Below are 27,213 nucleotides of genomic sequence, written 5' to 3'. Positions count from 1 at the left end.
TATGATTATAGAGAAACTGAATATACCAACATGTGTGAAATACTGTACTTTGTTGTTTATAGTTTAATGTTTCAATGAAACCAACCAAAATCATAACAAGTATTTAATACCAAATACATTTAAACAAAATCCAGCTTTCATAATTATTGGCATCCCTCATTTATTACTTGTGCAACTAGTGCAACCACCTCTGGCAAGGATAACAACATGGAGTCTTTTCCTGTAATATTCGATGAGGTTAAGGAACACATTTGGAGGGATTCTGGAACCGTTCCTCTAGGCAGATCCTTTCAAGATCCTTCACATTGTTGGGTTTGCGCTCATCAACCTCCCTCTTCAACTCAGCCCACAGGTTTTCTATGGACATTGCAGAAACACTTTGTTGTCACGGAACCATTTCTGTGTGGATCTAGAGGTACGGTTTGGGTCACTCTCTAGTTGTAAAGTCCACCTATGGCCTGGAGGCGAACAGGGTCGGCGTGGTAACATCCCAGAAGCTGATCCAGTCTGCCAGGCGAGGGGGAGGGGCTCAGAGTGGCAGCGCGAGGGAGCGGTCCCTCCTGTCACCCGGAGGTGAGGGGAACATGAGAGCTGACCTCGACCGTCAGTTGAAGAGATCGCCGCAGCCTCCCTAAGGCCGGGCGCCGTGCTCTGGTCTACCTCTAGAAGGAAAAGCATGCCGACCTGGCGGCTGTGTGCTCACAAGTGGGAGGGTGGTGGAGGGCGTTCACCTATCCGGTGGGAGTCGGCTGCAGAGGCCTGGAACGATCCACCCAGCCGCTCCTGAAGTCTCTCCAGGCTGAGGAAGGCTCTCAAAGACCTGGCAGAGCAGGCAGAACAAGGGAGCTTCTCTCCCTGGCTTCAGAGAAGGGATAAGGCGTGGGGGAAGCAAGGATCCTAGGGCTGGCTGCAGGGGGCGCTAGGGAGACGTCCCTGTCGCTGTTCCGCCACCTCCAGATGTTTCAGGATCAAAGGAGCACAACATCAGTGAAGCGTGGCTCCCGACTGACTGACTGACTGACTGATGTATGTATGTATGTATGTATGTATGTATGTATGTATGTATGTATGTATGTATGTATGTATGTATGTATGTATGTATGTATGTATGTATGTATGTATGTATGTATGTATGTATGTATGTGTGCATGAATGGATGTTTGGTTGGATGGATGGATGGGTAAGTATAGAGGATTGGACATTGGAGATCTCTCCTCATCTCTGACCTCCCCCGTATCAGATATCCCCCGTCCCATTCTGATGACCTCAGCGGCCCTGACCCTCTCTCTCCAAGCTTTGTGCGGCCTGGCATTGTCTGCCCGGGGCCATTGTATCCAAGCAGGACAGAGATGAGGATGAAGCGGACCGCTGACAGGCTCAACAGCTGTTTGTGGGCCGCTGGTCGTTTGATGTGCGGCCGGCGGTGTAACCAGAGAGACCAGCGGACACGGGTCATTACCGGTGTGGCCGAGCGTGGCAGCGAGAGACACAATGGGTACAAAGCCTGACAGAGACCAAGCCTGTACAGTACAGAGAACAAAGCCTGGTCCTAATGAGGTATGCACTGTACAGGATTTTTGATACAGACACATGTGTGTGTGTGTGTTGTGTGTGCGTTTGCATGTCTCTACCTATATCCCAGAACTGTGTTTGTGTGTGTGTGTGTGTGTGTGTGTTGTGTGTGCGTTTGCGTGTCACCACCTATATCCCAGAACTGTGTTTATCTTATGTCCAGCAGTGATAGCTATAATACTGCATCTACTGCATATGGGTAATATACAGAAAATAAAAATAGAAAACGAGATGAGGTTGCAAGCAAACTCATAAGTACCTATACTTAACAATACTGATTTATGATTATCCATACATGGATTATTACATCCATCTATTCCCAACATCCTCAACTCACGCTTTGTAAAACAGAAACATATCCCCAGTCTGAACACAGCAATCACAACAGCATCCTACTGGTCCATCACAGAGAGATGAGCAGTGGGCATCTTTACTACAACCTGACAAACCGTTCAAGAAATAACATTCCCGGGGCAAGAAAAGGAGAAGTCGATCTTACTGTCACTCTCTGAGGTGATCAGGTTTTCCTGCGGCATCCTCTTCCTCATGGATCCAGAAAGTCCAGTTAGTGTGTGGTTAGTCCTTCATTGCCTGAGGACCTAACTGTTTGTTGCTACTTTGGATAAGGAGAGCAACAACCACATCCTGTCCCGAGCTAACCAAAACTGGTAGGGGGATGTGGCTATACAGTGTGTGTGTGTGTGTGTGTGTGTGTGTGTGTGTGTGTGTGTGTGTGTGTGTGTGTGTGTGTGTGTGTGTGTGTGTGTGTGTGTGTGTGTTGGGGGGACATGATGAGCATCTCGCATGGGAAGTTCACTTTTTCCTCCTCATGCACTGAGCCACAGCAGAGACAATGCCAGCCAGGCTGGACACCACACTCAGTTTCATTACCTTTGAATTATTCATTAGTTATGATTGCGTTTAGGTGGGGGTGGTGTGCACATGTGCGCATGCCTATCTGTGCATACCTGTGTGTTTGTGTGTGTGTGTGTGTGTGTGTGTGTGTGTGTGTGTGTGTGTGTGTGTGTGTGTGTGTGTGTGTGTGTTTGCGTGGATCTGTGTTGTCAATACAGTGCTCATGGATGTGTTCCTCTGAGTCCTATGTTGTTGATGGAGACATGATTCTCTGCACCTGATGGAACCTCAACTGTTGAAAGAGCTATTCTTATGAGATGAAACAGAATGTTCATGACAGTTACGAAAAGCCAGTGAGTTGATAGACTGTAATATCATAAGAAATACTATGTCGGTCACAACCCAGGTGTCTAAACTGAGCAGTTCACCTAGTTGCAGTTAAGTCAGCCAAGCAGAGGTGTCTCGTGCAATGTGTGTGTTGAAGGTGTCTCATGCAGTGTGTGTGTTGACCACTAGAGGGAACTGTGACCACACAGACCTGAGTATACATGTGTCTGGGACTATACCAGTTTCTGGACTGTACTATGTCTGAAAAGATCTGAAGATTTTAAACAAGAACGATGGTCACTTGTGGGGCAACAGGAATGGTCCCAACAAGTTCAGGGTTAATTTTAAAGTCAAAGGTTAGGATTTACGGATTGGGTTACAATTATGGTTAGGGTTAGGGGTCAAAGGTTAGGTTTAGGGTTAGGTTTTGCATTTAGGGTTATGTTTAGGGGATTATTTGGGGTTATGGTTATGGGTTAGTCCTTGGGTTACAATTATGGTTATGGTTAGAAGTAAACGGTTGTGTTTAGGGTTAGAGTTTAGGGCTAGGGTTACGTTTAGGCAGATGTAAGCTGTGTGTGTGTGTGTGGGGGGGGGGGTACTGCGCAAATGAGGGATCATTTTCCTTCTGCTAAACTTAGACCCAGATATGAGGGAATCCATGCACAGAGAAGTGAGAGAGGTTCTCCAGGCAACCTGAGCCCCACAACATACACACACCAACTTCAGAGCGCAAATGTGGGTGTTAATGCGGGTGTGTTCGTGTGTGTGTGTGTGAGAGAGAGAGAGAGAGAGAGAGAGAGAGGGAGAGAGAGAGAGAGAGAGAGAGGGAGTGCTTGTGTACATTTGTCGTCATGTTTTGATGCCGTATCGACAAACAAGCAGGTGATCTGTGACTCACTCACAGGACCATGGTGTGTGTGTGTGTGTGTGTGCGTGTGTGTGTGTGTGTATGTGACAGGACTGTAAAGATTGCTGAATAAGGAATGTAGTTATGACTCAGACAGATCTCAGCCTGATGAATTGCTATCACCAGCTCAACTCTCATCTGCAGGACAAACAAAGAAATATAGTAGGTGGTTGAAACCCTTCATACACACACACACACACACACACACACAGATCAAACCTGTCCTGTGGGGTTTGAACATTGCACCGTAGTGAAAAAGGGAAAAACAAGATACAGTATTGAGCTGTTATTGGAGTGATGCGCAGTCTTGAATTCAGAAGATTGTTTTGTCAAGTTTCACAAGTGTCAACAGATCTGTGAGAGCAGTTTGACCTGCAGGCATCTGAGCCCATCACAGATGCGGAGATACAGCTGCTCTTGTTCTCTCTTCAACATGTCTGGAAAGACCATGGTTTGAACGCAGCCTTTGTGAGGAGAACAAAGGATAGCTTATTTACCTCAAAATAATCTACCTGTACAATATCACCTCAAAATAATCTATTGTATATTCATATCACCTCAAAATAATGTACCTATACTGTATAATATCATCTCAAAATAATCAACCTATACTGTATGCATATCACCTCAAAATAAACTATAATATATGCATATCCACCATTGTCTCTCTGAATATCTATGGCATTTGCCAATTGTCGGTCTGGATCTGTGTTTGGTTAGAGCAGGGAACACTCCTTTGCAGGGTTGTTGACAGAACATGGAGGGGATGAGTGGACGTTTAGGCCCAGAGGCTAACCTTGACTGTTTGTCTCGGAAAAGAGCACAGGACAGGCCCCTCAGTTGTGTTTCAGGTGAAAAGCAAGTTTTGGAAGAAGTATTTGAAGAAGTTACAACAGTTGATGTGTTGTTTCAGGATACCATCCTGCAATGGACTCAAATAACTACTTTAGAGAATAATTGCTGGTATCAAAACATGCTGACTGTACATGCTAAAAGTCAATATCAGGTAGATCCATAGGTGTTTTTCAGTTAGATACATAGTTTGGAAATGTGGTGAGGTGAGGTGAAGATTGTCTGTCTCTGTCTATCTGTCTGTCTAGAGATGTTGTATCTCTATCAACACGCAGTGAAAATATGGGTGTTGTTGATACTACAATGGCATCCAACTGCATTTGGGGAAAAGCAATGTGTTTCTGCCCAGTATGGAAATTTGACAGGGGAGCTCAGAGCAACAACCCAGAGACTAGGCTACTGTGTGTTTACTGTCAACAAGAAAGGCAGAGGTCCTCAAGAAAGAGACAGCATGACCTGGGTTTGTACACGCTTGCATCTTTTGGTGAAAAGGAGGATTAAGAGAAAAAGAAAGAGGAAGAGAGGGAGGGAGGGAGGGAGGGAGGGAGGGAGAGAGAGAGAGAGAGAGAGAGAGAGAGAGAGAGAGAGAGAGAGGTGGTCACACAAGCATGGAAGGCTGGTAGTCAGAGGGAGGGGACAGGGGCGGGGTTAAAGGACTCCGACTGACAGCACACTTACAGATGGAGGCGGAGCGTCACCTCGCAGTCATAGACGCACGTGGCCAGCTCCATCTGCACGAGGGAGCAGCAACAAAGACCAGCCAGTCTGGAGAACAGAACAGTGGACATCTGCTGCTGCACGCACAGCCACGCACACGGCACGTAACTCATACACACATTAAATATTGTATACTTTATACAGTACAGACAGACACGTACAGTAGCCTACACACCAAAATAAAGAAAATAAATAAATTACTTACTCGTCTTAACTGTTTTCACTCAAACGCTTTAGATAGGTTATAGATTAAATACACAATGATAAAAATACGAAGTACACAGAATCTTACATTTCACTCACATTCCAATAAGGAGTTTAGCACCTCGGTGTACCCACAATGCTTTGCTGCTGGTCTTTCCCCGACTTTCCCCTACTGTAATCTGATCGAGGTTGTTCACCCTTTTAAAAAGTAACTCTGGTTTGAGAATTCTTGGAACCTTGGTTCTATCTAGGGAACGGGCCTGCGTTTCGACCAGTTTTGAGCGGAATCCGTTATAGGCTACGTCAGCAGCCTGGAGATAGGCATGTGTAAAGTTGTTTAGGTGGTGTGTCACAAAGTGGCTTGCATAGGGCCTAGTCTACTTCATTGTAAATATAGTAGGTCGTCATCAGACTATTGTTTTAGGGATTGTCAATTATAATTTGTATAAAGTCAGTTCGATGGCTGGTGATTCAGATAGTTGGCACTTAGCATAGAGAGATTCACACCTGGGAGCCTTCCTGGCGCACATATACACATAGCTGAAGTGGTCGATTACCACTCTTATGGAGTAAAGCACAGTTGTTTACAGCAAATCTATAGACCACGCCCGCGAGGGTGTGGTGAGTGTGTGTGTGTGTGTGTGTGTGTGTGTGTGTGTGTGTGTGTGTGTGAGAGAGAGAGAGAGAGAGAAGCTGAATCCCAATCTGAGTGCGCAAACCACCCTTGTGGCCCCTCGCACTTGCGGCCTGAGGCCTGAGCCCTTAATTGACGTCAGCTGGAAGGGCCAGAGGGTGCAGGGCCGTGAATTAAATGGGACAGCACTTCTAGCGGCGTGCCAACGATTCACAAACCAGTTTAGTTCAATGCCCCTCCCACTTCGTTTTCATTGGCTGCCGCGTCCCTCCACGCAGAGGCTGCTCTGACGCGCTCCTCAGCTCCGCCAGGCTCTGCAAATTGACGTCTGTTTTAATTTAATAATAATTTAAAATTTATGTTGGGTGGGATATGTTTGCAGCATGTGGATTTCAAGATGAATGTTGTGTTATCGGCAAATGTCATCATTTATGTGTGATGCACTCGGATCATGACTCGGATGCACTCAAGCACTGTGTCACATGAGACGCGGTGGACTGTGGGTATTTTCTGCTCCTAAGTCCGCGAAATTGCGGACTTTCGGTAAGTGCGGTTAAAGTGCGCAAAGTGGCGGCAGTGGCGCACTTGTGGACCTAGCTACCCTGAGCCCTTGTGGGCTTGGCGGGAACGCGCATGTAAGGCCGCGAGTGCTCTGCACTTTCGCCCTGCGCGATTTGGGATTCAGCTACAGACAGAGACACACACACACAGCTGTGACTGGTTATTCCCCTAAACCTCCAGCCCTGGGTGGCAGAGCGGTGTGAGTGAGTGGGAGGAGGGTAGAGACCTCCTACTGACTGGAGAAGCAGGGGAAAACTCCTCCCTTGTTTGAGAATAGCAGCAGAATTCATTCATGAGTCACGCGACGACGCAGCGTCACACTCCAGCCGCCCGGCCAAGAGGAAGAGAGAGATGGGAGGAGACCCCGGCCGGAACATTGAGTCAGCAGTTAAATCTCTTCCTCTTTCCCACTCTTTCACTGTTCTCTTCGTACTCTGCTCAGTCTACTCCTCTTTTTTCGTTTTTTTTCCTCACACACAGACAAACCCCTGGCCTCATGAGCCCCCCTTCTCTCTCTCACACAGACACACACACAGGGTCCCTTTCTCGTTTCTCTATTCCCGTACCTTGAGCAGGATCAAATGCGCGCCAGAAGAAACTCCTTGATTGTAAAACAAAGCTCTCTCTGATCACAGCTTCATCAGACAGACTGACTGTAAAGCTGAGGGAACATTGGCTCTCTGTACCAATTTAATCAGAATAAGAATCAGAAACGTTTCCATGTAGCCCCACCTCAAACTTCACACACACATAGCCTACAGACACACACACAAACATACAGGCTGCACACACATTAACTGGAGTATGGACAGTGGCTGCGTGTGTCGTGTGTGTCTACTGGCCTTTTCCTAACTGGTAACTAAAGACAGGCTTAAGATGGACAATAACAATTGACTCCATACAACTGTATACTTGAATTTTAATAATTGTACTGCCTATATTGCAGTCACAGTCACATCGTGCATGATTGGATGGAATAAGTGGATGAAGATAAATTTGATCGACTGCTAGACTACAGATGGTAAATTGCCAGATTAGGAACCTTATAATGTCTAGCTGTGTACCTAGGAACTGGAATGAGGAATTGATTAGTGCTGATAAGATACTGTAAGGACAAGAATTCCAATGTACCTGTACCTTTACTGGTTATATATTGTGAAATAAACTTTCTATTCTACTTATTCTTTCTCTCTCTCTCTCTCTCTCTCTCTCTTTCTTTCTTTTCTCTCTCTCTCTCTCTCTCTCTCTCTTTCTTTCATGTTTGTGTGGCCAGGTCTGGCCCATCTTCTCGTTGTAACACATTTGTAGGCTACACACATCACACACACATACTCACACACAGTAAAGTTAGCCCTGTTGTCATGGCAACATGGACACGCACCTCGTCACGTGCCATGCCTCCCTGTCAGAGCCCTGGGCGGAGCTGGGAGCATAACCCCCTGGGGGGGAGGGGCTAGGATACTCTACACCCCCCCGTCCGCGTCTACGCGTTTCGCAACCCAGTTTAGCGATAGCACCATTGAGTTTAGGTTTAAGGAAGACCCTAACCTTAACCTTAACCCTAACCCTAACCCTAACCTTAACCTTAACCCTAACCATAACCTTAACCTTAACCTTAACCCTAACCCTAACCCTACACCTGACCCTCACCCTAACCCACTCTGTGCTTGAGCCTTTATCTCCAAACCTAAATGAAGTCAACGACGCACATTCAGGCAAGGCACGTACGTTACGGCCGGGGTAGTCAGCAGAGGTTAGTCGTCACGCATGACGCCAGCACCAGCTGACTGTAGCTGTCATAGCATTGGTCAGCTCACTAGAGCGCATGTATTTAAGCTGTCAAAACATGTCATTGTTCGCGCTTGCATTACTGCTGGTTGTGCATTGCATGCTCGCCCCACCTCCTCCCCTGCTCCTCCTGCGTGTGTCGATGTCATCTGTTGTCATCGTTGCTCTCTGTCCGGGGTAAGTTTGTCAGGTATTCCACTAGCGTCGGCTAGTGGATGCCAGAGTAGCCGCTAGCTGGTCTCTGTGGCTCTCCGTGGTGACCGTGGGCCGAAACGTCTCCGAATGGCCATCCAGCGGTCCCTCCGGTCGCCATGGAGGCAGAGACACTAGGCTGTATCTCCCTCGGAACCCACGAAGCGTCGGCCCGTGGGGGCCAGGGACTATAATGTACAGCAGTCCCCCTGTGGCGCTCTTTGACGGTCTTAGTGGGCTGAGTTACCTCCGAGCATCTTCCCGATCGCGGCCCACTCTGATCGTCATTGAGGCAGGGGGCTAGATGCCGTTCCCCCTTCCTGGCTCTCTGGGCCTTGCCTCCCCCTGCTAACGCGCTTTCCACGTCGGTGGAAGGCAGGGGGCCCCCCGGACAGAGCACACCGCCAAAATTCATATGCTATGTATTATGCCACATGTATAATAAATGTTCAAATTTGACAAAAGTGATCTCAACTGAAACTCTGTGGTGTTCTTGCTAAACTGCGAAAAGTAATCTCGCCCCCTATCCCCCAACTCCCCCTCCTGGCTGAAACACCATGAACCCTCATGTGCATAAACCACATCCTTTTCTCTAACCCTAAACAAACTCAGTCTCCGACACATCACACACATACACACACACACACAGATGATCAAGTTGGTTCATACCTTTACCCTCACTAACCTACTGTGTACAATATCACATTTGTCTAACAACGTCCCATTATCAGTGTTGGACCCCATTTCCTTTGATCCACCCAAGTAAACAGCCGATGTTTCCGGTCCTGCCTTTTTCACCTGATCAAATCAAACCCACCCTTTAATCAAATGTGTTAAAAGCATCAGAGGCGCCACTCCTCGGGCGCTGAATGTAGCCTAATCGTTTGTAAATAGGATTGTTAATCTAAACCTCGAAGACATTGTTACATTAATCATATTAAAAGGAAGTGTGACTAAGCAACTTGCCCAGGCATTGTTCTCAGAGGGCCTGTCAGAAGCTTCTCGAGCTGCTCAGGACGTAGGAGGTACGGGTGGAGCTTGGCCCACGTGTGTTTGGCTGGGCTTGTTGATGTTTTGGGGTGTGTCTGTGTGTTCTATCAGAGTGTGTTTGCATGTACTGTCGCTTGAGCGCTGATAGTCGCATGCGTACGCGTGTGTGTGCTAGTGAGAGGCAAAGATCAATATGTGTAGGTGTGTACAAGAGAGTGAGAGATACTACATTGCTGATTATGTCCTACTGGTTGTTTACACATAGGGTAGTACCATCCTTCACTTCCCACCGTGTGTTTACAGACAACACAGGATATGTATGAACACAGCCGGCCAACAACATCAGAGAGGCCTTGGCTTGCACAACAGGCCGTCGTTGACTCCACACTGGTTTGCAATCGAACAAACAGGTTGTCTGATGCCCCTTCTTATTGATTTACAAGTACAATCAAACACTTTAGATATAAGGACATATAATATTATAATATAGGACCCCCCCCCACACACACACACACACACACACACTCCCTCAACCCTAAGCCCCAACATATTTTTGAATTGTGAGGATCTTAGCCACTAATACTCCATTCCCTAGCCGAGGAGTATCCCTTGCTGAAGTAAGGGGTTATCTCTCTCTCTCTCTCTCCCTCTCACACACACACACACACACACACACCCTGGAGGGTTGTGGAGGGAGTGACGTTACTCATATGGGAAAAACATGAAGCAGCTTGTAGACCCACAGGGCAGACATGCTGAGTGTTCACAATGTCCCAAGTTCAAGTAACCTACTGTACAAGACCGCATAAACAAATGTGCGTGAGTCACACAAGAAGGTATGAATGTGGAGATGACAATGAAGAGCCCAGAAATGGGCCAAGGTGTTTTTGAAGACGTTTTGTTTTGGTGTTTAGATACAGCCATACTGTATTGATGTTTCAATCTCCTTGACACCATTAGGCTGGCCTGTGAGTAATCTAATCTTTCAGCAGCTCACAGGACAAGTTTCTCAAAAGAAAATGAGTAGTGACAGGCAGTACTCACTTACTTCAACAAACAGATCTCAGGTCATATCAGATTTGTTTTCTGAAATGTTCCTGCTACAGAAAACAGCATCGTGTCAGGGGGTGGAGGGGAGAGGAAGTGATGTAGTTCCATTGCCACATAGTATGAGACAGACTTGTATAGACAAGACTAATAGAAGGCTTATTACAACAACAACATGATGCCAGTCTTATTTGGGCGATTCGCCTGGTATTACTCAACAAAGGCCGTGGTAAAGATTCGGTGTCCACGGTCCATCGATGACGAAATTAAAGTGTAATATGGTCAACCTCCCCCACGCTCTCGAGCCTGCTCTTTTTATACAGTAAAACTGCGAGACACGCGCTCCAGGGTACCTCGAGCAGCCAATCAGCACACGCTCTTTTACCCGTGACATCATCCGCCACTCCTCTTACTAAAGAAGGAAACAAACACCCACCGAGAGAGAGAGCGAGAAAGAACGAGAGAGGTGGGGGAGAAGAGAGCAGCGTTCATCCATCAGTCTCAAACGGAGGACACATCGACACAGAGGACATTATTGTCACATATCTCTGTGTATTTACGGGACACCCCGACTGCGGCATTATATTCTTCATCCTGTGGTATTCCTATCATTTTGTACAGGTGAGAGTTTTTGAAAAATGTCTTCATGGGCTGTTAGTTGGGCGAAAATGTAGTCTACGATCAACAAAAGATATGAGGGAATTAGAGAGAGAATACCGGATTATTTAACTTATATTCAATAGCCTACCGTCTGAACTATGTATATAATGCACGGGGTAGATAATAAACGGTGGGATTTCTCTTGGTTGGTCGTGGTAAACAGATCTGGCTCGCTAAAGTTGTCACCACGTCCTCACTGAAAATATCACAAGCCTTCGAACGTGACCCGTCTAGGAGCAGGAAAAACAAGGGAGGGAGCCAGCTAGTGGTCGCTATCTACCGTTCCCAGGCTGGGGGGATGGGAAGACTTCTTGTGTGAAAAGAAAATAAACCAGTTGTCTTTAACGGTAGAAATGGTTTACCGAAGATTGTTGATTTAGGCGTTGATCAAACGATTTAAACCATTGTTTTATGCTGATCGGAAGACGTTTGTCAAAAGGCTGGAGGTGCTATAGCCTAACTGTGAAATGTAGCCTAACCATGAAACAAGATTTTTTTTAAATAAGAGATCTTGCCTCACATGTCTACTTGGGTAGATGATTTACTTACTTTGATCAAAGCCAGACAATGCAACCATTGCTAAAATGGGGTGCAGTCAATAGGCGACTAAACAGGAAGAGATTGCAGACAAAGAAACACAAAGGAACAAAGATCAAAGCTTGTGTTTTTCATGTTTCCACTACTTACCAATCGAATTAAGCGTCTCATACCGACCACGGTGTCATTTTGTATCACCTCAGTGATACACTGTAGCCTGGGTGAGGAGAATACGCTCTCAACAATGTTGCAAGACAAGCAACCTCTATCCAGCTAAACAAGGCTGTTTACCACGGGTCCGCCAGCGTGACTCAGTGGTTTTGGCCTGAGATGTTTTAAAGTTAATATAGCCTAGCTAAAGGAGTGTTTTTTCGACTATCTATACCTACAGAATTATGTTTTTCATCACCTGACACAGTTTGCTCGTCGACCCTATGCCCCCTGGAGCTTTCTCCTCTTGCCTGGCGAGGTGGATCTAATCAGAGTCCTCAGTAATAAAGTGCTATCTCTCAATGATTATACGAGACCCCATATTCTCCAGTTGCTGGAAAGTGGATGGTTTTGATATGATGTTTCAGAAAACCTGCTGCTGTGTCTCGTGTCGAGCCTCGTGAATAATTGTGCTAACTCGGAAAGCCCCCGATGGTCTGGGATCAAAATGTTCATGGATCCATTTGATTACGTCATTTTATTAAGAGAAACAAAGACCTCGTTTGCTGGTCGTTATATTAGGGTTAATTGTCCTCCTTACTGAGAACCACCCCCCCTCCCCCCAGGGTTTAGGTGAGTCTTGGTGGACGCACGTGGGTCGTGTTGATTGACAGGTGGCCCCCTTGGCATCTGGCGACAGAGCTGAGCATTGTAGTCCATTGTTAGGCTGAACACGAGGACAGCTAAATTGACCTTGTCATAGCGTGTCTGGTTTATATAGATATAATGTTCTTTGTTTTATTTTTGGCAGGAGAGAATAGTTTTTTCCAAGAGAGAAGGGGTCAGAGATGGCGGCAACTACAGATTACAAACATGAAAAGCGGTATATCACATTTCCTGACACATTTACAGTCAACAGGCCTATTGAATACAGGCCCTAGTAGGCTGCAGTAATCAAAAATGATCTAGGCCTACCCTCTGACTTAGAATTAAAAACTGCACCCAAGACATCAAAAGAACCCCCTACTGTAGTCTGCTATTGTCACTATAGCACCTCCAAGCTCTGCTAAAGTACTTCCTTAGCAGTCAGCAGGCAAACGTGATGACAAATCCCGACGTCTTTTCCAAGAAAGCCTTTGTTGACATGTCTGTGGCAACTGGCAAGCGCATGGCGGTGGAGGTGGCCATGGAAGGAGAGATGGGGGGTGGAGGAGGGCAAAAGCCTGTCAGATTAGAACAGGACTTGTTTGTGTCTCCTTCGCATGGCCAGAACACTGACAGACGGAACGCTCAGAGCGGGCTGTTCCCTTGCTTCTCGCCAGGTTTTTACGGCTGTGTTTTTGTCCGTGACTGCTTTATAGAGCACATGGAACCCAAGCAGCTGCCTTTCTGGAGCAGGGGGACTGGAGAGGTGTCAAGTGAAACCTGACACTGTTGTCTTTTAGTCCTGGTTGTTGTGTCTCCGGAGGGCAACCTAGACTTGGATATCACTGTTAATGATGATGCGGCCTGAGATCATGCCCTGATAAGATATTCAATAAAATAAAGAATAAAAGATGGTTGGCCATGTATAACATAATCATAGCTTCCTTGTCTGGTTGTTTAGTCCTCTGTAATGTCTTTCAGACATTTTAAACTGTTTCATCCGAGCACTTCCTCTGGCTGTGTTGCAAGGGCTACGACGTCATGCTTTCGGAACCCACGTCACACCCCTGAGTGTGTCTTTTGTGTCGGCCATATGTAGACGTGTGGGAAGAACTGACTCTTCGGCAGTTCAAATTACTCTTGTGAGGCAACCGAGTAGCGGAAGAAAGCAGCTATCTGAAACTACCAGCAACCCTTCTGTTCCTGCCGTCTCTGGCTCTGTTCTGCGGGTGTAACACACACACACACACACACGCAGGCTGTGCATATTATTTTGTGATCAAGCTGGAGGAGTGCCAGACGAGTCGACATCCTGGTGTTGGTCGCCTGGTGGTGACACACAATGACTCATCTCCCAGGTCACGTGCACACACAGGACCGGGAGTGAGAGAGTGTGTGTGTGTGTGTGTGTGTGCGTGCGCGCATGTGTGTATCTTCTGCCAAGGTGGTGGACAGAACAAGTGTGTATTGTTCTCCTGAGGTCACAGAAAGAAGCGAACTCATTCATTGGTGGCTGAGCTCACAGATCTAGGCTGGGCAGCCTGTCCCAAACGGGAGCAGTGTTTGAGACAAAACAGTGTCACAATCATCCCGGGGAGGGTTATTTCAAAACAGGCCCACATTTCAGCAGAATAGGGCAGGTTTCCTTTGAGCTGTGTGCTAATGTTGGTTTGTCATTTTGGAAGTTCCTAAATGTCTCCAATGTCTTTATACCCATTTATACATGTCGACATTAATTCATTCACTCACGCTAGTACGCTACACACACACACACACACACACACACACACACACACACACACCTGTACAAATAAAGCCCAGGTCTAACCAGCCTTCTCTCTCTCTCTTTCTCTCCCCCCCCTCTCTCTCTCTCCCTCTCTCCCTCCCCTACAGCGATGGCCCAAGAGACCAACCAGAGCCCTGTGCCCATGCTCTGTGCCACCGGCTGCGGTTTCTACGGCAACCGCAGGACCAATGGCATGTGCTCGGTGTGCTACAAGGAGCACCTGACACGCCAGCAGAGCAGCGACCGGATGACTCCCCATAGCCCCATGGGTAAGTCCCTCCCTTTCCTGCCAGGTCAAACACAACACACACACACACAGCGAGAGAGAGATGGCCACTCAACTCTCCCTTCCGTGCTTCCAGCCTCTCTGGTTTTCCATTAGGTGTAATGAGAGACAGCTGGTCCACAACAACGTGCAGCCAGGGAGGGATTTCAATTCCCCGAAGACCTTGAGGTCAAACATTCCTGGTGTTGTTGTTTTCCCAGATATTTATCCAGGTTGGCCTGTTATGACCTGTTCGGTGCAGCTCGCTGATGGAAACCTGAATGTCTCTTGGATGTTTAGTCCTAGGATGTGCTAAGCTGAACGTTTCCCCGCTCATATGAACCTAACCGAGCTGCCGTGCTAAACGAGTGGTCGTCTGTGAGGCTAACGCTCTGCTTCCACGTCTCCCAGGGTCGGCCAGTAGTCCTCACTCAGAGGCCTCAGCCATACAGAGACTAGAGGCCAGCCTAGCCAAGGTAGACACTTCAGCTGGCTCTTCTACCGACATGTCTAGGTGAGTATGCGCGCGCGTGTGTGTGTGTGTGTGTGCGGGCATGTTACCGGGTGTACTCTATTTTGGTGGTGTTACCGGGTGTACTCTAGTTTGGTGGATGCGTGTGATCTGTTTGCCTTCTTCCGCTGATCCTCGTCTGTCTCTCGTCTCTTGCAGAACTATTCAAGGCTCTCTTCCTGTGACTCAACAAATGACAGAGATGAGCATCTCGAGAGAGGACAAACCAGATACCCTAGAGCCTGGTAAGACACATTCTCTCTCTCGCTCTCTCTCTCTCTCCTTCTCTCTCTCTCCTTCTCTCTCTCTCTTTCCATCTCTATCTCTCTCACACACACACACTCCCCCGCAGGCAACTCCCGCATTCAGACACAGGCAGCGACCTCTCCCACACACAAACACACTCCCACACAAAAACACACACACATACACTCCCAAACATCTGAAGGCAAACATGGCTCCGTGCGACCTACTTTAGCTCTGGTCTATATTTAATGTGCCCGGTGTGCCTCCGACCCTACTGTTGGTTTACTTACCGCCTCTTGACACGCGGAGGCGGCCTAAAATAAGCCAGTTTTAAAAATACCCTCAGTCACGCTTGAGGGCGCTGCTGCTCAGCGAGATCCGCCTCAGACGAGGACGCCGTCTTCTCTCAGCCAAGTGAAACGAGCAGAGCTCAACTGAGACGTTTGTTCCTGCTGTCTCTCCCCCTTGCAGTGGTGACTCAGCCCACCGCCTCCAGCCCCAGCCCGGCGGCCCCCAGCAACGAGGAGGGGGCGGGGGATGCCCCCAAACCTAAGAAGAACAGGTGCTTCATGTGCCGCAAGAAAGTGGGCCTCACAGGTGAGAATGTCTGAGCAGAATGGAGGGAGTGGAGGGGTCATACTAGACGATGATGATGATTTTTGTACTTTGAATATGATTGTTTTAGTCTTTGGGCTTGAGACGACATTGATCCATTAATTTGTTAATCTGTACGTTTAGCATTGAATGCGATAAACTTTGAGAATGCGACTCTCTAACCTTTGAACTTCAACCCCTTTCTTGCTGTGGTAGGGTTCGACTGTCGCTGTGGCAACCTGTTCTGTGGTATCCACCGGTACTCGGACAAGCACAACTGCCCCTACGACTACAAGGCTGAGGCAGCCGCCAAGATCCGCAAGGAGAACCCCGTAGTGGTCGCCGACAAGATCCAGAGAATATAATTTGAACAACGGCGACCTTTGACAAAGACTGGAGTTTGTGTGTACGACCATAGACATGAACACTGGCACGAGAGGCTTAAGGATTAAGGACTCATTTTGAAAAATCGCAACCTTGAGACAAGAAAAGAAAAAAGAAAAGATCCTTTCTGAGCGAGATGCATGAATGCTAACTTTTTTTGTTTTTGATTAATTATTTCGTTTGTTTTCCCTACTCTTCTGTGGTGTGTCTTTGCCGCTGTTCTTTTTTTTTCTTTTTCTTTTTAAAGAAAAGAAAATGTATTGTCTTCTAAGAGCAGCCCAGTGGTTACTGTCCAGGGGAAGTGGTGCTCCTGACCTCAGCTGGTGGCCATTTTGTGCCAAACTGTAGGAAGCCATTTTGTGTTCAGAGCCTTGTGTTAACAGAAGAGCTCTGGTCCTGCGTTCCGTCATGTTAAGAGTCAGTTGAGCATTTGGGAACGTACAACGCTGTCCCAGAATGCACATGGGCTTTGTTTGTGCACTGTCTCTGTGCCCTGTCTCTCTGTCCTGTCCTATCCAGCTCACCTACCTCACAGCAGCAGGAACTGTGTTTTCTCCTCACATTCTCCGCACCGTGCTCCCTTCTACTCCCTCTCCTCCTGCTCCTCTCTTCCTTAGCCAATGCAAGAGGAGGTTCGCTGGTTACCTTGATATTACAGGCTAGGATAGGTAGCCTTCTCTCAGCTCTAGACAGCATTTCTGTCTGACAGAGTATGTGAATGTGATCACTTGTTTCCGTTTGAGTGACCAGTATGGGGGGCAGGGACAAAATACTTCAATTATTGGCTCTAAAGAATGACACAGAAAACTGATCTGAAGTCAGCACCTCCGTGGTGGAGGTGAAGGGAGGCCTGCACACACTGACCCTGGTCCAGTCCTCAGGGTGAGGCCTGGGCACTATCCATCAGTAACAGTGGATATATGTACCTGTCTGTGGGGATATGAATGGGATAAATGCATAGGTTGCTCTATTTACAATATAATTATTACAATATAATTATCAAAATGACCTGTGGGGATTGGCATCACTCGACTAGTGTTTGGTCATTATTTTATCGGCTGAGAGGCAATTTCTGTTTAAGTTGTTTTTTTATTTTATTAATATAGTACTGATATTAGCACATGTATTCTGTGCAGTTGTGGAATTAGGGTATGTGAGTCGTGCTATATATTGATTTGGTATGTGTGTGAGAGAGAGAGAGGGAGATATTGTGTGAATGTACGAGCACAGGTTTGTCAGTGTGTGTGTTTGTGTGTGTTCCTCCCGCCCCCTCTCTGTGAAGTAACTTGGGTTTAACAGCACATGTTTACAAAGCTACAGGAGCATGCTAGAACTAAGTTTGGCAAATGGTAGATACACAACTTTTTCTTCTCGGCTCTCTAATTGCTCTGGGTCTGTGTGTTAGAGCACTGTAGAGAAGCTCTGTGAGTGTGTGTGAGACCTGTGTAGATGATTTTGTTTCACCTGTATGGATGTGAGATTTACCGTATGTATCCGTTTGAGTTTTCCTTTACGATTCTTAGTTATATGCAAATTTGTACAAAAAAACAAACAACAAACTGTTGATATTTATGTATTACATATAATCTTGCTACCCAGCATTACAGCAAAATTGTATCATGTAAATAAAAACAATGTACAGAGAGACATTACAAAGCCTGCTTGTATGATGTCTTCTACACTGTGACGGTCAGTTGAATTATGATGACATACAATATCTGTATATATATACTGTATTACGCCATATACTGTGTTACAGCCCGAGTCCCCCGCACTTGTTCATCTCCCAGCCAGACCACCCGTTCATTCAGCTGGACCATCTAGTGTGCTGTGTGCGGCCAGAGAAAGCAGATGGTTTAATTAGATTGGGGCTACAGAATAAGACATCACAGTCTTGAGGTTTAGTTTAGACAAGATGGATGGCAGCAGCGGCGTTGGATCTTAACCTGGCCTCTGTTCCTTTCTATCTAGGCCACTGCAGGGGGGGCAGCAAAGGGAACCAGACCGTTCGGGACACAATGCGTTTTTTCAGAGACACCTGTCGGGAGCGTTGGGGAGTGAGTGGGCAGATGGCGTCGCAACGGCAGCTGCATAGACAGCTGAGGAAGTGAGTGTGTGAAGGAGAGACCGTCATTTGAAATCATTTGGAGTTCCCCGTCTTTTACCACATGTTCTTACCCATGTTTCTTAAGATCAGACACACACACACACACACACACCTTCAGCACAGAGAGTAGAGGACATGGCATCTGATAGTAGACACACACAATAGATGTTCACTCTGACCCATGGGAACAACTGGATCGCAGCTCAACTTAAAACTCCTCAAAAGCCTCTGCAACTCTTTGACCCATATGTCTTTCTATTACGTATGTGTGTCACTGACTGAGTCACTGCTCATTTGGAAGTGTGTATTGGAGTGTGTGTCTGTCTGGAAAGCTGTCTCAGTGTATGACATCACAGTGACTGGGAGTGAGTGAGGGTGGCAGATGTTCGGACCAGATGATGCGTCCGGGGGTGGAGTTAGATGAGGCTAGACAGCACGGGGCCTAAGGGAATGAGGGCATGGTACATCAATAAGATATGATGGCACGTCAAAAAATAAAAGACTTCTGTTAACGCCCCCACATGTGGTTTATCAGGGCAATTACGAGGACTCTGCACTGTCCTGAGCTACAAGGGAGTGTACAAACTCGGGCATACCTGGGGCATAGTTGAGTTTCATGAAGCCTACTGTAATTATTACCGCTTGACCTTATTATTCCTTAGTAAAGACACATACAAATCCGGGAAGGGGAGGGAAGGAATGGATTTCCAGGATATAGACGGACGCGAGTCATGGAAGCGGAGATGGTGAGGTACTGGAAGCTGGATGGAGGGCAGGACTTCTGGGATAATACCAGGACACAATGACAGTAGGCTGAGATGAATGAGTGTGTGTGTGTGTGGAGAGAGGACAATGAGGGGTTGACAGGAAAGGGATGGGCTAGGTTGAGATTAGAGAGGGGTGACCTGAGGTACCGTCATTAAGCTCTGGGAGATGTAACCAGATTAGACCAGTCTGAGCTCAGTCAGTCCCTGCAACTCAAAATCTCTGTCACCCGAACACTCAGTCAGCCACACGCTCACACATACGTCTCCTCCATGTCTCTGTCTGTATCTGATGCTCTGTGCACCTTCATTTATCACTTCTGCCCGATAGATAGTGATGGAAGAGAGTGATGAGAGAGAGACAGAGAGAGAGGATGGAAAATAGAGGGGTAGATGGAAAGGAAAGGGAACAGAGAGGGGGGGAGGGGTAGAGGGAGTGGGGGGGTGTCCTTATGCTGGGGTTTAACAGGTGTCAACAGCCATCTAGGTAGATGCCTTTGACTCAGATTACTGATGGCATCATCCAGGATTTGAGTCAGTGTAAGTGTGTGTGTGTGTGTGTGTGTGTGTGTGTGAGAGAGAGAGAGTGTGTGTGTGTGTGTGTGAGAGAGAGAGAGAGAGAGAGAGAGAGAGAAAGGGCCCATTCATACTCTACATAGGCTACGCAAAGCTACGCAAGGTGATGTTGACGCGTCCTTGCTTAGAAATGTGTCATGCCCAAAATTTTAACTTTGTGCTATTTCACACGAACCGATAGGGGCGCTGCACGCTCAGAATGTACCAAAATACTAGTGTAGAGCCCGCGTTCACAGCCGCGTCAGCGTAGCTTGTGTAGAGTATGAATCAGGCCTAACAGACCTTTACCTCTCCCTCCCTCTTCTTAGAAAGCTTAAAACCAGCAAGGCACCAGGCCCAGACAGCATCAGCCCCAGGGTGCTTAAAGGCGGAAGTGTTCCAACTCTCTCTGAGGCTGAAGAAGGTGCCACAGCTGTGGAAAACCTCCTGCCTTGTGCCGGTACCCAAAAAAGTATGTCCCAGTGCTCTCAATGACTACAGGCCAGTGGCACTGACATCACATGTCGTGAAGGACTTCAAGAGACTGGTTCTGCAGCGCCTGAGGCCCATGGTGAGCGACTTCCTGGACCCAGTTCGCGTTCCAGACCCGAACCAGAGTGGATGATGCCATCATCTACCTACTCCACAGAGTCTACTCACACCTGGAGGGGCCAGGAAGCTCAGTAAGAGTCATGTTCTTTGACTATTCCAGTGGTCCATCCATCCCCTCCGAATCGCGGAGAAGCTTCCAGCCATGCGGGTAGCCCACGACATGGTGGCCTGGATCACAGACTACCTCACCGGCAGGCCACAGTATGTCCGTCTACAGGGCTGCCTGTCTGATGTGGCCATAAGCGACACGGGCGCCCCCCAAAGAACAGTCCTTTCACCCTTCCTGTTCACCCTCTACACCTGCGACTTCAGCCACAACTCTGGAGCGTGCCACCTCCAGAGGTTCTCGGACGACTCCTCCATCATGGGCTGCATCAGGGCAGACGAGGAGGAGTAAAGGGATGTGATCAGATTTGTTGAATGGTCTGAGGAGAACCATCTCAAACTCAACATCAACAAGACCAAGGAACTGGTGGTGGACTTCAGAAGGAACAAGAGACCTCCAACCCCCATCATCTTCAAGGGGGGGGTGGAGATGGTGGACTCATACAAGTTCCTGGGAGTGTACCTGAACAACAAACTGGACTGATAGCATTGAGGCCCTCTACAGGCCCTCTACAGAAAGGGAAAGAGCAGAGCAGACTGTTCTTCCTTAGGAGGCTCAGGTCCTTTGATGTGTGTAGCAGCTGCTGCGAATGTTCTACCAGTCTTTTGTAGCCAGCACACTGCTCTTTGCAGTCACCTGCTGGGGAGGCAGCATCAAGGCTGGGGAGTCAAACAAGCTGAACAAGCTGGTGAGGAGGGCCGGCTCTGTCATGGGGCAACAACTGGACAGCCTGGAGGCTGTGGTGGAGAGGAGGATGAGGTACAAACTGAAGTCCATGCTGGACAACCCCTCCCATCCCCTCTATGACGAGCTGTGGATCTGAGGAGAATCTTCAGCCACAGGTTCATCTCATCTAGGTGCAATACAGAACGGTTCAGGTGCTCCTTTGCGTCTGCGGCCATCAAACTCTACAACAGTGCCTGAGTGTTCCTGTGTGCTGTGAATGTGTGCACCCATGTATGTTTGAGTATTATTATACTCAAACAAGTATTATTATACATATGTCTATACAGATTGTATGTATGTAATTTGTTTGTAATTTGTAATTTAACTTGACCTATTATGTATCTACATTATCTACCTATTCCGCTGTACCTTCTCCACTGCTACTGTACTTTTTCCACTGCTGAAACCCCAAATGTCCCCCACGGGGATTATTAAAGTATATCTTATCTTCTCCATCTTTCTTTCTCACAGTCAAATTTGAATAAAAAGGTATCTTAAAGTAAGAATACCACAGACATTGACACAAGGTGCTCCTATAATTGGCCATGCCATGCCATGCCTGAGGGCTGGGGGTCAGTTGGGGTCGTTGGTTCATAGAAAGCATCTGACTGTGGCAATGTGACTTCAACAGAAGGGCTAGTCATCTTAACCTGCTTTCAGACAGCCATTTCTACAGTAAAACCATGACCTTTGATTGGGGAAAAGCATTTGCTAATTTTCTGTTGACAAAGGCACCTCAGAGCACTCCTAGCATTCCAGACATGCTTCTAGAGTTCTAGATACTGAGAGCGGTTACAGTTGTAACTCACAGGGTATCTACTGTCACTGATCTTGTTTGTTGAGAACACAGCAATATAGGGCAGGACTTTGGCTGGTACTTTCACTGTACTGCATACAGGACTTCATATCATATACAGTACAATACATACAAAATAGACAATCAGGCTATGGAGTGCCGTTTCAAATGCATTATTGTTAAAAATGTTGATGAGGTACTTTTTAGGCTCGATTTGGCACCAACTTTTAGCCAGACAATGGAGTCACATGGTTTGAGAACATGATATAAATGGATCTAATTGAGTAGTGAATGTCAACACGTACAGTACATTCAACTAACAGGGCAGTCAAAAACATATTTTGAGGTAATGCATTCACACATTAGAGAGCCAATAAGGCACATGAATTCCAATTAATGTATATTTTGATTTGTACACCTTGGATACATTTCACTCATTTGGCTGGATGCTTCATCCAGAGACACTGACAGACAATATGTTACATTCAAGTAGATCAAACACCCACTTCTCACAGTGATCACAAGTACATAATTTCCTTCATAAAATTTGTGAAGTTTCAGTAGGTCCATTGAAGAGCCTTTCTCATGTCCAGGTGACAGTAAGACTATGTCGCCGCCTGCTGGCGGCATGTTGTATGTACATGATGTCACACACTTTCACGTTCCAGCAGTCACTCAGGTCCAGGCTTCTCATCCGCTCACAGGCCACAAAAAGCCTTTTCGCCGTCGACCCGGTAACGTTGCTGTTGGCGAGGTTGAGGTGGCGTAACCGTGCCAACAGGCAGGAGAGGTCGTCGGCCCCCTGAAGATCTCCTGCAGCAGCAGGGGGGTTTCTGAACGGAAGGTTCCCAGCGGCCGTGAGAACCCTGTTGAGGATCGGTTCCAGGGGACACGGCACGGCCACCAGAGACACCCGCTCCAGCATGGGAGAACCGGACAGCAGGCCCCACAGTGCCCCCTTCAGAGCCCTCCAGGACATGACGGGCATCACATGGCGCTGGTCATGGGAGAAACTATAGACAGAGATAAGACATGTACCACGTGTCAGAACTTTCTAAGTGCATTTGTTCCTCCTTAATTCTTTCTTCCTTCCTTGTTCCCTGCAGCTCATACAATACAGAACGTCCTAGAAGAGGAAAAATAAGCCTTATACTGCATAAGACAAGCTATGGCTCATAGACACACATAGCACGGTTAAATTAGGCTTAGCCTACTTCATACTATGTTATGTTATGTGTGTCTATGAGCCTTATCTTATACAATATAAACCAGGCTACTCCTCATCTAATGAGGAAGTGTAGGAAATGACTGGGGATTTCCAACATGTGACTTAGTTCTAGTAGCCAAGATGCCTAACTTTGCTAGCAAAGCGTGCGTGTGAAGCGATGAGGCAATGATCAACTTCCTCAAGGCCCAATTCAAAGGCCATTGACTCTACACTGTAGCTTCATGACGCAGCCGAGCAGATCTGCACACGATTTGGAACCAGTCCCCAGTTGATTCTCCCACCATGAGAGACTCTTAACTTACTGGAGTGAGAGAGAGCACAGTTGGGGCAGCGAGGGTCCATCCCTGACATTCTGTTCCTCCTCCTCTTCCTCCTCCTCTTCTTGTTCCTGGGCGGGTCCTAGAGAGGGTTCGGCGTGGACGAGGAGGGTCTTCAGCCTGGGGCAGGCGTGGAGGAGCTCCAACAGGGGGGTGCGGGGGCTGGTCCTGACCCCCTCCAGGGTGAGGGAGACCAGGGACGACCCCACGCAGCTCAGGGCCGGCAGCAGCTCCTCCAGGGGCTCCGGGAGCCGCACCGTCAGACTCCTCAGCTGCCCCGCCCACCTCCGCAGCCCCGCGGCCAGCAGAGAGACCCGGTCCCGCCCCCCTTCCTCCTCGCCGTCCAATGATACGGAGCGCAGCGCCGGACACAGCCGGGCTACAGCCTGCAGGCTACCGGCAGACAAGCCCCGGGCTTCCTTCAGAGACAGAACGACAGACTCGTCCCTCGGCCCTGCTCTCTCTACACCCTCACCACTGTTCGTTCTCCTGGTCCGCACACCGCTCATCCCCTCACCTCCGGCACCCTCCTCTCTCGTCCCCTCATCCTCTCTCATCCCCTCATCCTCACTCTCGCTCTCATCCCTGTCCCACAACAACGCCTCCTCCTCCTCCTCCTCCACCTCCTCCTCTGCGGCCGCTCCCGCTCTCTCCCTCCTCTCTCCTCCCTGCTCCGCCCTCTCCCTCCACAGCTGTCCCAGGCTGGACACGCCCTCCCTGGAGGCGAAGCCCTCCGCCCCTCCGTCGTCCCTGTGGAGGATGAGGCCGCACGCCTCCCCCAGGCCCCGCAGGGCCGCCCTCTCCAGCCCGGGCAGGGAGAGCAGGAGGTGGGCCGCTGATGCCGCCGGGTCCCCCTCCTCCTCCCCGAAGCCGATATCCTCGGCCAGGAGGCTGCGCAGGGGGGGCGGCCGGGCGCCGGGAGAGGAGGCGACGGAGGAGGAGTCGGAGGTCTGCGACCCCCCTCCTAGAGGGAGCAGGCCGGCAGGGGCTAGGCGGTGACAGCTGGTCACATCGAGGTGGCGCAGAGCCGGGCAGTGGCGGGCGACCGTCCTCACCACTCGGCCGTCACACTGGGTGCCGGCCAGAGACAGAGAGCGCAGGGCGGGCAGACGGCCCAGCAGGTCACACTGGGTCTGGGCAGACAGCTGCTGGGCACCTGACACATCCAGACTGGTCAAAGACTGAGGTGGTGGGAGAGAGAGAGAGAGAGAGAGAGAGAGAGAGAGAGAGAGAGAGAGAGAGAGAGAGAGGGTGAGATATGGAGTTAGAGAGGGAGGGAGAGAGAGAAAGAGAGAGAGAGAGAGAGAGAGAGAGAGAGAGAGAAGCTGTCTAGCCAACCTACAGGAAACTGATCACTTCAGCCAATATGAGGGTGGGTGATTGAGGGGAGTGTCGTCAAGTGTAATAATGGGCTCGTGAACCCCGGGGGAGGGTGGGCTAACCTGGCAGCGTATGGCGACGAGGGAGCAGAGGTTGGAGGTGACCAGGCCGGGACAGGCCCCCAGGGTCAGGCCTCTGAGCTGGGGCACCAGGAGGAGGTGGAGGGCAGGGCGAGACAACTCCCGTCTGGAGCACAGCAGGGAGGTGAGCTCCTCCACCAGCTCCCCCGCTAGAAAGACGGGAGGAGGGGACAGAGAGAGAGGGAGAGAAGAGGAACAAAACCACACATGAAAACAATCGATATCTGCTATAATAAAGCAGCTATAGCATCAGCAACGCGGAACCCTGTGACAGGTGCTATAGCATGGACTCACGTAGCTGGTTGAATGGGCCCATGATGTATCTGAAGGAGAACTGGTCCAAGTAGTTCTCAGCATAGTCCTTCACCCACAGCTGCTTCATGTTCTCCGCTAGGCTATGTAGACACAGGCGGCTCAGCGCTGACACCCGGTCATCCCCACCGTCCGCGTCACATCGCCTTGTCCCTGACCTGGCTTTAAACTTCCTGGCTCCAGCTTTCTCAGACTTGTTTGTGGCTCGGAATAGCGGCATCACTTGAGTCTAGAAATAGTGTACATGGTAACAGGCAAGCTATGACAGAAGTTCTATTGGGAATAAACCTGTACAAAAGGTAGAACACCTGAAGTGTAGGCTACTATCTCAAGAACCTGCGGTTCACATTGCATTGACTGTGACTAGAATTAGCCTCGCGTCACCTATAGTTATATAAATTGCTATATAAATAAAATGTACTCACTTACCCAGTCTCAACGCCAGACCCAAGAGAGTTCTTTCGCTGATACACTACGTAAGCTACGCTAACTACGTTAATGCATGCTGCTGATCTCTGTCCGGAGCGCAGAGATTCAACGTAATATTAGAATTTGGAGAGACTACTCGTCACCAGACTCTCCTCGGATTCTTGAATTCACTGTGACTGAAGTACTCTACCTAATGTTCCAATGTGTCTACAAGTAAAACTTAATAGCAGATACTCAACGTTGACGCAACCTTTCACCTAGTGTCTGGGACGTGCACAATTTGAGGTAGTAGAGACTGTACCATGGACTGTACACACAATAGGACTGTCACTTCCCGAAACCTTGTTCGCGGAGGGCGTGTCTAGAAACGTTAAAGGAGAAGAAAAGGGAAAATGCATGTTTAGCCCTGTTTTAAGGTTACTTATGATCATATACAATGGTTCAGATCAAAACGTTGACAAAACTAGCACTTTTGAGAAAGTCTGATAATTGCTCTACCACCGTTTTAGTTATACAATGGATGTGGGTGTGCACCTTGAAAAATCATTGAAAAAACATGTTAAACTCTCAATTTCAAAGACAAGAAACTCACTGAGGTGTTAGTTGGCGTTCTGACATATAATTCGCCATAGAGTAAGATTCTAGTTCATCTGGAAAGGCTTTTAAAAAATATTTAGCATAGAACTAGTCACAGCACATACCTGTGTAAACGTCCGCAAACTAGGTAGCCTAGCAACACAAACAATAACAATAGCTACCGTAAGTAGTTCCGCTCCCTGAATCCCCTCTGCGGATTGATCTACACATCTACAACGGTCGCTTCAATACAAGTCAATGGATTTCATAAAATGATCAATAAAACCCTACAGGATTCATACTTTGCGGTGAATTTGATGTCAGAACACCAACGGACACCAATTACCCCCTCGGTGAGCTTCTTGTCTTTGTAATCGAGAATTTAACATGTTTTTGAATTATTTTTCAAGGTGCCAACCCACATCCATTGTATGACCTAAACGGTGGTAGAGCAATTATCAGACTTTCTCAAAAGTGCTAGTTTTGTCAACGTTTTGATCTGAACCATTGTATATGATCATAAGTAACCTTAAAACAGGGCTACTACTCCTTTAATGTGGTATCCTAGCTCTTGATGAGATGCGCACCAACAGTCCAGTAGGGGGCGCTCTTGCCTTATCTTGGTTATTGTATTACAGCCGTAAGGTCCACAGACCATAGATGTAATGTTATCGTTCGGCTATGTTGCAAACATGCAAGTAAAGTTCAGTAGCCTACTTTTAATAACTGTGTGGACCTCAGTTAATGATCAAGATATGACCGTTAATGAATGGTTTAAAATGATGCTGAGTGATAATC

At 48.0% G+C, this 27,213-nt stretch overlaps 2 protein-coding genes across 2 annotated transcripts; one reads left to right on the top strand and one right to left on the bottom strand.

The window, feature by feature from the left end:
* The first annotated feature begins 11,110 nt into the window (after window positions 1-11,110).
* zfand5a (zinc finger, AN1-type domain 5a) lies at window positions 11,111-18,021 on the top strand. Its single transcript, XM_084456917.1, has 6 exons — window positions 11,111-11,270; window positions 14,535-14,696; window positions 15,104-15,206; window positions 15,363-15,448; window positions 15,921-16,046; window positions 16,260-18,021. Exons 2-6 carry the CDS (start codon window positions 14,537-14,539, stop codon window positions 16,406-16,408), a joined length of 624 nt encoding a protein of 207 aa, XP_084313043.1. The 5' UTR covers window positions 11,111-11,270; window positions 14,535-14,536; the 3' UTR covers window positions 16,409-18,021.
* A 5,732-nt stretch (window positions 18,022-23,753) lies between these two features.
* LOC311324880 (uncharacterized protein) lies at window positions 23,754-25,534 on the bottom strand (the record flags this gene model as incomplete). The annotated part of the gene is made up of 5 exons (XM_084457477.1): window positions 23,754-23,758; window positions 23,850-24,031; window positions 24,329-24,819; window positions 25,081-25,247; window positions 25,393-25,534. Coding segments are annotated over 5 exons (987 nt in total), but the record flags the coding sequence as incomplete, so codon positions are not given.
* Between the last annotated feature and the right edge of the window lie 1,679 nt (window positions 25,535-27,213).

Source organism: Borostomias antarcticus (genome assembly GCF_949987555.1).
Source record: "Borostomias antarcticus genome assembly, chromosome: 23".
Taxonomy (NCBI): domain Eukaryota; kingdom Metazoa; phylum Chordata; class Actinopteri; order Stomiiformes; family Stomiidae; genus Borostomias; species Borostomias antarcticus.
The sequence above is the reverse complement of the archived record's forward strand: the minus strand, read 5'-3'. Positions and strand labels throughout refer to the sequence as shown.

What these genes read in the sequence shown, in the direction of transcription:
- zfand5a (XM_084456917.1), top strand. Translation starts at nt 14,537, where the DNA reads ATGGCCCAAGAGACCAACCAGAGCCCTGTGCCCATGCTCTGTGCCACC. An exon ending in GACTCCCCATAGCCCCATGG is followed by an intron (nt 14,697 to 15,103) that starts GTAAGTCCCTCC and finishes CACGTCTCCCAG; the next exon opens with GGTCGGCCAGTAGTCCTCAC. An exon ending in CAAGAAAGTGGGCCTCACAG is followed by an intron (nt 16,047 to 16,259) that starts GTGAGAATGTCT and finishes TTGCTGTGGTAG; the next exon opens with GGTTCGACTGTCGCTGTGGC.